Source organism: Physeter macrocephalus, chromosome 5 (genome assembly GCF_002837175.3).
Source record: "Physeter macrocephalus isolate SW-GA chromosome 5, ASM283717v5, whole genome shotgun sequence".
Classification (NCBI taxonomy): domain Eukaryota; kingdom Metazoa; phylum Chordata; class Mammalia; order Artiodactyla; family Physeteridae; genus Physeter; species Physeter macrocephalus.
This window is the reverse complement of record NC_041218.1, coordinates 55,543,644-55,556,198: the sequence shown is the minus strand read 5'-3', so window position 1 is coordinate 55,556,198 and position 12,555 is coordinate 55,543,644. Positions and strand designations below refer to the sequence as shown.

The window sequence follows — 12,555 nt, the reverse complement described above, 5'->3', positions numbered from 1 at the left end:
ACCTCCATACTGTTTTCCACAGTGGCTGCACCAGCTTATATTCCCACCAACAGTGTAGGAGGGTTCCCTTTTCTCCACACCCTTTCCAGCATGTTATTTGTAGACTTTTTAATGATGCCCATTCTGACTGGTGTGAGGTGGTACCTCATTGTAGTTTTGATTTGCATTTCTCTAATAATTAGCAATGTTGAGCATTTTTTCATGTGCCTATTGGCCATCAGATAATATCTTTTTTTCATGGTTCATGATAACTTTTAAGGAGTGGCAAGGACTGGTATTTCAAGGCCTTTTATTATTTATAATGCTATGTAGTCTGACAAATCAGATGATTATTTTTTATGCTCAGCTTTACTGAACATAGAGAATGTGATAAAGGTTATTTAACTTCTCGCTTTGAATCAAATCTGCAAGGAAATACACATATTTCAAACATCACCCATAAACAAAGAGATAGATTAAGATCCTCAAGTGGTCATTTTATTAAACAAATACAAATTTGAAGTGTTTATGATAAAATATATCAATATTGGACAAAAATGTGTGTAAACAGCAATTCTACAACTGGGAAGACATCTTAGTTTTGTTAATGTTGGTGACATCTTCCCAACCGTGTCTAATCTTCAGTATCTTCTTTCTCAAGCACGGAAGGAGTAGTATGGCTTTGCATATCAGGACAACAATCGGAAGGAAAACAGCTATCATAAAATTTGGAGGTGTATACCATACAAATTGTTTTATATCTGCCCATTTATTCCAGGCAAAAATCAATGCATGTATTGTGCCCAGCAGAAGGGAAACAATTCCTAGTTTGCTCTGCAAAAGAAAAAAAAATTATCTTGGTGAGATCGGTTCATTTAGAGTTTATTCCATCCTATATCATCTAGATCTGTTTTGTTGCTTGGAAATTCTTCCATTCATCTCTATTTGTTTTCCTATTATGTTTCCCGACAATGTCCACTCATATATTTCCACTCTTTTTACATGTGGGTAATGCCTTTGTCTCCAGGTTATCTAAATTGAGAAAATTCACAACCATTCTCCTTTTGGTCTCAGAAAATCGATAACGTTGCCTTCCCTTTCTCCATACCTTGTTCTTCTCTCTTATGACATTTATTTTATGATGCTTTGTCTCTTGTACATTTGCCTTAATTCTGCTTATCAAGAGACACTTAAAATCAGAGACTCTGTCTTACTCATCACAGGATCCCTGCAGAATCAACACAATGCTGTGCACATTTTAGGTGCTCAATGAATATTGGTGGGTTGACTGAAGATCAGTGCAAAAATCAACTTGATATTAAGCGAATGAGCTTGGTCTTCGTTAAAAAAAACAAACATTTTGATAAAGTGGAAAAATACCAACAATTATTTCAATGTTTGAACAAAACACAGAGATATGGAGATGTGAAGAAAAATATCAGCTTGCATTGGGATACTTGGCACCATCCAGATAAAGTTACTTAAAAAGAATTGTTCACCTATGTAGTTTTATGGAATTCTGGCAATAGCTCTTCTAGATATCTTCTGACTTCTATTCACTTTACAGGAAATGTTCACTAGACTGTCAGAATGAATCCAACTCACAATTATTCAGCAGTAAGCCCCAGTGAATACAACCAAATAGCTAAGTTTATATTTTCAGATATAAATCTCCAAGGTAGATCATAGAGTAGCCAGTTCTTGGATTGTAAATGAAAAGTTGCTAGGTTATTAATTGACAAATATATGTAATTGGTTGAAGATTAATTTACCAAATGTGTATTGTATACATATTATGGGCTAGGTATTGTACACAGAGTGGAATGGGTTGGGTTGTCAAGATACAGCGCTTGAATTTGTAATTAAATCTGTAAAGTGATGCACAGCATATGTGTGACAGGCAGAGCAATGTAAGAAGAGAGTTATTTAATGAGGAACAGACAACTCCAATGGCTATCAAGCTAAACCTACAAAATCAGCAAATATTGCGCCTGGAAAATGTGGCACCATCTCTAAACCACATTCAAATAATTCAGATGGAGGCATTCTTTCCAGCTTAATCAGAGGTCCTGATAAGGCATCTGTTGGAGTATATGCATGGATATGTACAAAGGATAGTGAGGATTAACTGACTTTGTGGGAATTTCCAAAGATGTCTACCCATAAAAGTTAAAGCTATGTATATAATTTTAAAAATCTTGACAGCGCTTAGGACTGAATTAAGTTTAGTCCTTTGAATCTTGTCAGACATGGATCCCATTGTTCTTTCTAGGGTGTAATCTACCACTAGGAAGTTAACCTCAGTAAATCTGAGACAGTTTTGAATTCCAGGAATATTGAGAAACTTCAAGTGAATAAGCTACATAAAATGTAACTTGGAAAAAGAAGCTTTTAAAATTAGATATTACAATACCTTTGGTAGATAAAACTCCATATTTCAAGGAGGAGAGTACAAAGCTGTGTAACTTAAAAGGCATGAATAAAATCAGAGGATAGGCAAAATTTTTTTTTTTTACTTTTGGAGAACTAAGAAAACAATATTGAATTTCTAAAATATCACATTTGTTGTTACTAGATAGACAGCTTTGTCCAAAAAGCTTCAAATGTTAGAAATATTTTTCTTTGAGTAATGCCTTTTATATATGTCTAGAAAACACCTCTTGTATTTATCAGCAAGAGGGAAAAATGATAGGAGAGCACATTTTTAATTGGAACAAGTGTGAGATCTTTGCTATTAGAAAACCATCTGTTGTTTTTTTATTGGGAAAAGTCAATATACTTGAGGATATTATAAGCTTAAAAAGAAGATTTACCTCTCTGAGGGACCAGAGTTTTTTTTATATATAATTTACCTGAATATAGTGAAATTCTCTCCATGTCAAAGAGTCGCTCACAGATGGAATAGATGTCACAGCCAACAGAGCCAGTATTGCAAGTGTCACAATTCCTAGAGACACATAAATTTCCATTCTCCAAACATCATGCTCAATCCAGGCATCTTCTTTATTTTGTTGGACCTAAGAGAGGGTGAAAAGAGGAAGGAAAAAATGCAAACAACACTTGTTTCCAGTATAAGAACCTCCTTCTATGCTCCCTCTACTATGGAGGACCTGATAACTAGGGGCCTCCACAAATTTATGACTTTATTTTTGCATTTCTCTAAGAGAAATGACATAGGAGCTATTATTGATTTTTTCCTTGAACACAACATTTATATAATCTGTTTTATTAATTTATATAATAGTTATTTGTTGGTTAGAATTGTCATATGTGTCCATATATGGTAAATAAGCAGAAAATAGGAACAATTAGCATTAAAAAGAAATCTTCTGAGGGTGGTAGAAGATTGAAATGTGGCTCGGTCCATGAACAAAATACTTGTTTATGTTGTTAAAGTTATAGTTTACTATTTTCAGCTTAGAAAACATTCCTCAAAGTAGAATTATACAACCAAGCCCCAATGAAGAGTTATAATAAAAAATTTTAAAAAGCATATTACTTTCTCAACACAGGGTTTCAACAGAAGTTTGGGGTACTGATATTAAAATAAGAAACAGGGGCTTCTCTGGTGGCGCAGTGGTTGAGAGTCCACCTGCCGATGCAGGGGACACGGGTTCGTGCCCCGGTCCGGGAAGATCCCACATGCCACAGAGCGGCTGGGCCCGTGAGCCGTGGCCGCTGAGCCTGCACGTCCGGAGCCTGTGCTCCGCAACGAGAGAGGCCACAACAGTGAGAGGCCCACGTACCGCAAAAAAAAAAAAAAAAGAAACAGTTAATTTGTTAGGAGACTTAGACTTTTTAGTTTAGTGATATTGTCAGTAATGTCATCCTACCTGTTGATATGCCCAGTTTAGCAACTTGTATCTGTAGGATCGTCTCATTGGATAGGATAAGCTGTAAACTGCATGCAGTACAGCAAAAAAGAAACTGAGAAGACCAAATTGCTTTCTTGTTACCATCCACCTATCCAACCAATGTGGAAATTTCTTATACTTGGTTCCATTATGAAGCTGCACAAATGCTGCTATCACACCTGGCAAATAAACCAGTGCCAAGAGGGTGATGGAAACCATTGGCAAGACTTTGTTGATGACCAGGATTGGAATTTTATAAAAATACTGTTGATGGGAAGTTACAAAAGGGTGAATTATTTCCCTCAGAAGAGTGTAAAGAAAAGTCAGAGATGATACGATAGCAGCGATTTTAACTGGCAAACGCCACTTTGGAAAGAGTTCCTGTTTGTGCTGAAGCTCTGAGGCGCAATCAGATTCACCACAATGGGTTGTTTGGTGCAAGTGCAAAAGCACAGGTCTTTTCGGTGCGCTGGTCTCTCTTGAATCCTTATTCTACAAAGGAAAGAAAATGAACATCTTAAAATTGAACAAAACAATGGGATGCCTCTCAAGCTAATTACTTACTGCTCATTGTACTTATCAGTAAGAAAGGACATTTTGAACCTTGCTTTTGGATACTGGTTAGTGGAAGGTGGCATAGACTATGTGGCAATGATCAAAGGTGTACTTAGTTATCCTACCTTACTGGGGGTTCTCCATAATTTCTGTTACTCATTTTTCATTAAGTCAAAAGAAATACATGCTTCAGATACCTCCACTAGAGCTCAGACCATTGTGTTTCTATCTTGAAAGTGTAAAAGAATGAAATAATGCAACTGGGAAACAAAAACTGAAAAATTTAAAAAAAAATCCAGCAATCTTTGGTAAAAATAATAACACTTGTAAGTAGCCATAGTTGTATTTGTTTTGTAATTTCTTTTGGTTACTGGACAACTCTCTGCAAACTCCATTCATTCCAGTACAAAGGAACAGGAATAATATAGTCATTACTATTAGATAAAAATATGTAATTTCCATCATGTAGTCTTTTTTTAAATTAATGTTTATTGGAGTATAGTTGATTTACAATGTTGTGTTAGTTTCTGCTGTACAGCAAAGTGAATCAGTTATACATATATGTATATACACGCTTTTTTAGATTCTTTTTCCATATAGGTCATTACATTACAGAGTATTGAGTAGAGTTCCCTGTGCTATACAGTAGGTTCTTATTAGTTATCTATCTTATATATAGTAGTATGTATATGACAATTCCAGTCTCCCAACTTATCCCTCCCCCTATCATGTAGTCTCATATTCATAAAATATCTCATTTGTATAAGTACTAGTAGATGAATAGTCTATTAAAATGGTACAAAGGCTATATAAGTAGTTAAATCCCACAGGAATGATCTATTTCCTGAGAAAGTTATATTTCTTTACCCAGTTGCATTTCTAGGTAGTCAACAATTCAAAAGAAGTTTGCACTGAATATTATGTCACTTCCCCAACTGACTGATATACCAGCAAATTAAAAAAAAAACACCCTAAAAATAAGAACTTATAGCAGAGTGTTTCATATTGTGTTACTTTATGAATAAATTTACTTTCTCACCTAATATGTTATTCCTAATTTCTTATAGCTCTATATGTAGACCCATAACATTTTAATGCTCAGAATGATGTTAATGATTATCTTGTTCATTTCCTCATTTTACACAGAGTAACTTTAATTCGCATAGTTCTCTATAATTTTTAGTGTTTAAAAATGACCTCTTGCCATTTGGCTTTTACTTTCGGTAACAAATCACTATTACATCCAATGCTTTTTCCAGTTACTCAGTTTAGAAGGGAGTTGAGCATTATACAGCTTCTGCCATCTCTGCATGTTAAAACAATCAACGGATATCAATTTTCTGATTATGGGTGGAGAATCATGGAATAGCAAGTAAGACAGTTCACTTGAAAAATGAAAGTGATTTTATTTTATGCTCACTTATTTTAGACAGTATGTACTTGTACTACCTTATTTTTCCTATTAAGATAAAATAAATACTTTCTGTTAAAACTGTAGTTGAGATCAGTTAGAAAGGTAAAAGGAGTTTGGAAGCAAAATTTTCCACCACTTGTTCAGTCAAATAATTTAGTAAGAAACATTTAATCTTGATGTGTGGCAAAAGTGTGACAAATGATTCTTATTCCAAAGTTGAATTTATTTGGTTAAACAGTGAATCATCAATTAACTTGATGATCTCTTGGTAAACTGCCATGGAGCCTATGAAAAAAACAGTTTACAAAACTACTGTTATATGGGCATTGATGACTTTTTCAAAAAACTTAGACCCACAGAATGTTAGAAAGAATTGGAAGGGCTTTGGAGATGATCTGGTCCAACTCTCTCACTTTATAGATAAACCAAGACCCAGGATTTTCAGTGACTTATTCAAGGTTATTCAGCTAAGTCCATGACAGTCAAGGTATAACTCCTCTCATAGCTCACACTGCCCTTTACCCATCACAGTATCAGTGCCAGGAATCAGAGTAAAGATATCAGCAGACTAGGGTGAAAATCACATTTATAACACTAGGAGATATAGAACAGCATTTGAATTATTTATAGATTTTAATTAATTAATTAATTAATATGATTATTTTACCAAATAACCATCTTCTTCTAGATTTCTCCTGGGCTTCATTTTCCAAAGTTCTTCTTGGTTTGTGATGTCTTGTCTGCTCTCCATTAATTCTATAAAATAGTATGGCCTCAGCCACCTGTGAAAATAAAAATAATTATCTTCTTCACATCTATGCTATTTATGATATTAATGTTTGATAGGGCAATATGAAAAATTTACTCATATAAGGACTAGAGTGGCAGATAAAGTGCAATTTAAAATATAGACTGACTGACTCATTTAACCTCACATTATAATCTGTAAGAATTCAAACAAGTGCCCTTGTGTCAATGGTGTTTTTCTTTGTCCAACTATCAGTGCAATGAATGACCCAGGTGTCTACATGGAATTCAAAGGGTCAGATGTTGCCTTTTATTTTAGGAGACTTTACCTCCAGGTGCCCATTTGGAGGAAAGTCAACTCCCCTCAAAGGTAAATAGAATTAGGAATGTAGTTTTTTGAGAGTAACAATGTTGTCAATGGAAGTTGGAGTTTGCTGATATAAGATTATACTTCAGGAAGTTGCGTTTAATAGACTTTTGGGGTTGACACTGGAATCTGAAATAATGGTGAAATGATTTTATGGGGAAATGTACTCTGAGTTTCAGAAAATGAACAGAATAGACACTCTTGGTAAGGTGAATGCTGACAGCAGCACAAAGGACTGAAAGGTTGTGTTTAAGGAGTGCCATTTTCCCATCGGAGTCACAGGCTGGTTTTTGTTGGTAAGACATGCGTTGCTAGCATATTTCCAGTGGGGTTGTTGATGTGTTCAATCACTGACATGCCCACTCTCCTGGTTAACCCTGTGGAAATTATTTTGTCACACTTCCTGCCAGATAAAAGAATCTTTTCCTTAACACTGTCCACAGATCCTCATTTGGGCTTGGTGTAACATCTTTTAGGAAAGGGAAACATGATGTCACAACATTATTCACTGTTTCATTAGTTCTAAATTTATTTCCAGAGGAATACATTGCCAATTTATTCCTTATGAAATTCAGTAAGAAAACAGATTAGATATATAACCATTTGATTGACAGAAACATGCCAAGTGTTTCTGAATTTTAGACCACCTGTAATACTTTATTAAGTGGAAAGTTGTTTCTAGCAGTTTAAAACACTTAAAACTTTCTCCAACTTTTAAAGGTTTGATCTTCACAGAGAATAAAGAGGAGTCATCTTTACATAATGCCAACATGTGCCTTTGCTGAAGTGCTCTAAGAACATTTTCCATACGTTACTTATTTCAAAATTTCACAATATTCATGCTGAGAATATTTGTTTTGGTCTGCCCACATTCTTTTCCCACTATTTTATGATCTAAAACATTTCCTCCATCCAGAGAAATGCCCTCCTTTGGCCACACAGGTGGGCATATGACTCAGTCGTGACTAATGACAGTTCTCTATTCTGTTCATCACACTGATTGGCTTAGGGATGGCACACAACTCTAGCTGAACCAATTAGAGTCCTTCTCTGATGTTTATATTTGGAAATGAAAGATAAAGAGAAGATGTCTTTAATATTCCGTTATATTGGAATGATAGAAGCCTACCATGCTTTCTTCTACATGCTGTAAGGAGGAAGATGTCTTCAAAAGAACAGAAGAAAGCCAACACACAGAAGCCTAAGCAAGAAATGGGGAAAGACACAGAAGAGTCGTGGCATATTTAAATATTTAGAGTTTCTGAGACCAGATGCTGAATGTTTCAGTTACACAAGCCAATACAATCCCTATTTTGCTTAAGTTAGTTTGAGTAAGGTGTATATCACTGGCATCTGAAAGAGTTCCGAGTAAAGCATATGCCAATCTTCAAGTATCTATGAACTCAAATCTATGACAGACATTGAGGAGGAAAAAGAGAAATGAGATTTCACGTCTGCTCTGGAGGGGTTTTACAGTCTATTTGCTTAAGAAGTATTATTCCAAATCATTTGGTGATTTAACGAACATTATTAATATAGTAATTTGGGGGTGTGTACATGACTAGGAATACAAGTTTTACTTACTGTAATCAAATACAAGAAATAATTCACCATGCTTGGGAGATGTGTTAACTGTGAGTTTCAGGATGGCAAAGATGTTAACATACAAATCTATACTTTTTCAATATTAAGTCATTAACTACACTGTGAACAACCCAGGTAGACAGTGGGAATATAAAGTTAAATGAGATGGAGACTCTGCTTTCAGAAAGCTTAAAGTCTAGGAGAGAAGGCAGACATTTCAAGAACTAACTGCATGGTAGTGCAATGCATCGGAAAGGAAGACAAAGTTTTATGGACAGATGGTGGCATGGGAAGGGTGAGGGCTCTCTTCAGGACCTGGTCCTGGAGCATCTAGCAAGTTGGTAGTATTTGCTGATTGAGGGCCACTTTGCACAGAATCTGGGTGAAAAGCCAGAGTGGCCCTGGAAAGGTATCCAACCATTCGTCTGCATGGTAGGGAGACCATACTGAAGAGCAAAGCCAAGGAAAAACCCCGGGCAGTTAGGGAGCTTGTTGACTGTGTCGCCCACAGTCCACCTTGTACCCTGAAGCCAAGAAAATAAAATATCAGTCAAATAAAATATGTTGGTTTCCCTCAGACATTAACCAAACATATAATTTAAATTCTACAATAAAATAGTTTCATCAACAAAAACAACAGGAAACAGCACAGTATTCAGACGTTAGGAACTCCAGAATTTGATCCAAAGTTCTCTTTCGTCTCCATTAAAAAGCAAAGCCTATTTCTGATGTGACTGTTCCATTTTGCTGTACCAGGACCTGACGTTCCTGCTAAATATTGACACAGTCCAACTGACTTATGTTTATGTTGAACAATTTGGAATATGAAGACACTCAATGACTGGGATACATGGTCAGTTGCATTGCATTTCCAAATCTTCTATACTTTTAACTGCAAACTTACTTTACCACATTTAACTGTGAAGGGGAGATGTTTTTCTTCACTGGGCTGTGTTGTTAGGCCTTTGCTTCCTCCCTGTGCTTAACATTCTGTGCTAAACGAATGACCTTTTATTCAATAAGGATTTTTTTTTTTTTTTTTTTTTACAAAAAGAACAGAGTCAGGAATTTGGAAATGTTCGTAAATTTTATGTCTAAAAACTCCTTCCAGTGGATTTCACACCTGACACATATAAAGCCTTGATTGACTATTTGGAGGGAACCTGAATCCTAACTGAGATCCTGAAAGAGTCCGACTAATGTTCCAAGGATTTGAAATGAAAACTCTCTGTTACTAGGAAACTTGAAGACGAGTTGCACGGTTTTAAGTAGTACGTACCAATCATTCATCAATATTATGCAAACTCGTGGCGATTTTGCCAAGTTGGAAAACTTGCCATCAGAACCCAACCTAAGGACAAACTTAATAACTCATCATATCCCCTGAGTCCCCAGAGAAAAGGCTTTCCTGTGAGTCCCCGGTTCCCAGCCCCTGGACTAGCCACAGTGGAGCGGTGTGCTCCGCGGAGAGCTCGCTGGAAGGCAGCGTGTCCCAGAGCGGCGCGCAAGGGGCAAATTGAGCTGTGCTCGCCCCGAAGCGCCGCTGCTTCAGTCCTGGGAGGGCTCGCAACCCTCTACACTCCTCCCGATGCTGGGAGCCGGTGCCCGGCCTCGCAGGGACACCGAGCGGCAGGGAGCAAGCGGCGAGCCAGAACGATTCAAGGGACTCACCCGTCTCTCGGCGTGATCTGACGGTAAGTCGCGGCCGCAGCACCCGCCCGGAGGTGCCAGCCCCGCTCGGCGCCCGAGCCTCCAGAGCGCGAGCCTGCTCTGCCTGGGCAGACTCCGCCTCCTCGTCAATTGTCCGTCCAGCGCCACCTGCAGGTGCCGGGCGTCCGCAGGGCTCCTGCTTGGCTGGACAGTCCTGGGAAGGTCCCAGAGCCGAACCTAGGATTTACCTACGTAGCCATCCGGCCGCTCCCGGTTTTCTTTCAAAGAGCCCTGTCCTCTGCCTGAGGTCTGCTCTGCACCCTCTCGATCCTCTCGATATTCTCCTCTCCTCTCCTGTCCTCTCCTGTCCTCTCCTCTCCTTTTCCCTCCCTGCCTCCCTCCCTTCCGTCCTTCTTCTCGCCTATTTTAATCTCCCAACTAATGAACATTCGTGCAATTCTTTAGAGCAGTGGTTCTCAAACTCTAACATGTATTTCCTGTAGGGCTTATTAAAACACCGATCTGTCGTGTCCACCCCCCCTCCCTCCAAAGCCCCTCTCCTCCACCTCGCCCACGTTTCCTGTTTAGTAGATCCGGGATGGGGCCCGAGATTCTGCATTTTCTAACAGTTCCCAGGTGATGCTGAAGCACTCTCAGATCACACTGTGAGAGCTTAGCTAACTCATTTTAGAGCTTTAGCGCTTGGCGAACTCATTTTAGAGCTTTAGAGCTTAGCTAACTCATTTTAAACTTCACAGCAAGCTTTCTGAAGTGGCTGTAATTTACAATTTCCAAATCCGAATCTGAATCTCTGAATCTCCTTTGCCCCCTAAATTGTCGAAATCTTGCATATTAAACCGCACAAACCCTGTCCCCCAGCTGAATAAGTCCTTAAACCCGACGTTCACTCCTTCCCTTCCCCACCTCTGATATTAAAGCCACCTTCCCATACCCTAACCCCATCAAGCACTACAAACCTAAAGTTGAGTTACTGTCACTATTTAAAAGTTTAAGGTTGTTTTTAAAATATGAGGGGCATGGAGAAAGAGCGAATGTGAGCGGGGGATTTACTCCTCTGAGTTGGAACCAGCCTCAGGATAGAGCGTCTGAGACCTGAATTGCAACGTCTGAGGATTTGGTGTATAACATCCCCAGAACTAATCTGATTAGGAAAAGTAAAGGAAAATAAACTCTTAACTGCATTCTCCTTGATTGTCTTTTATTCATAGCTAGGGCCCCTAGGACTGTTCATATTTTAATGTGTAATTTTCTGTACTCATTGACTGTCCACAGGGTAATGTTAAAACCCTTTGAAGATTAATTTACCATGGACTGATGCCTTGTAATAGAAATAGAATCTTACACTTTTTATTTCTAGCAAAACTAGAAAATAATCATTTAAAAAAGTTTTAGAAAAAAAAATCTCTGTGTTTACAGAACAGATTATGAAAATTAAGACAAATTGCTAAATGTGTCTAAGCATTGTTGAATTTTAAAAATGATGATAGGTCTTAAATCATCAAACAAAACAATATGATTTTATTTTTTAAGATTTGATAGAACAAAGGTCATTCACTTTTTTATAATTTATTTTGCATGTGATAAGGGCAAGAAAGTTAATATTATATTAATATAATTTGGCTAATTGTAGCAAGCTCCACTTAAAACTGCTTTTCCTGTTTAATTAAAACATTTGGAATCAAGCCCCAAATACTTTTGCTTTATAATTAGACCAACAATTTTATTTCCACACTTCTTCCAAAAGTTTTTTTGTTCAGTCTTTTAGTGAGGTGAATAAATATAGTATGTTTCAAAGGAAAATGATTGAAAATGTGAGGTTATTTACTCATTAGTTTGTAGAGCTTATAAAGGCAACAGAAAATTGGATTAAAAAACCATAGTATTAAAGAACTTTGATTGGGTTATCAGGAGTTAGTATTACAGACCAAATTTCTGCAATTTTTGCATATATGTGATCTGTGATTTGGGTATGAGATGAAGGAAAAGATTTTTTTTTTTTTTTTGAGAAATACAAAGCCAAAGCGTCTGAAAATGCTCTGAGTCAACCTCTATAGCACATACTTTATAAAACCAGTATGGCTTGTGGAAAACAATGCTATGCTATTGCAAATGTTGAAAAGCAGATTGCTAGTTTCGGTATGACTTGCGAGAACTAGAGGATTTTAAAATAGGAATTCAACTGTGAGTTACTAACCAATTTGGATCATTCAGAATATTTTGTAATAAAATTTAACTCTAGCAAGAAAGCATATTAGGGCTTCCCTGGTGGCGCAGTGGTTGAGAGTCCGCCTACCGATGCAGGGGACACGTGTTTGTGCCCCGGTCTGGGAGGATCCCACGTGCCGCGGAGCGGCTGGGCCCGTGAGCCATGGCCGCTGGGCCTG

At 37.5% G+C, this 12,555-nt stretch overlaps 2 protein-coding genes across 2 annotated transcripts in view; one reads left to right on the top strand and one right to left on the bottom strand.

Annotated features, from left to right (window-relative positions):
* Nucleotides 1-12,555, top strand: part of FAM237B (family with sequence similarity 237 member B) — a 408,910-nt gene that overhangs the window by 202,000 nt on the left and 194,355 nt on the right. The window lies entirely within an intron of this gene.
* On the bottom strand, nucleotides 459-10,516 carry STEAP1 (STEAP family member 1). The gene is made up of 5 exons (XM_007118317.4): nucleotides 10,172-10,516; nucleotides 6,470-6,584; nucleotides 3,813-4,325; nucleotides 2,832-2,996; nucleotides 459-813 (listed from the first exon to the last, which is right to left on the bottom strand). Exons 2-5 carry the CDS (start codon nucleotides 6,551-6,553, stop codon nucleotides 556-558), a joined length of 1,020 nt encoding a protein of 339 aa, XP_007118379.2. The 5' UTR covers nucleotides 6,554-6,584; nucleotides 10,172-10,516; the 3' UTR covers nucleotides 459-555.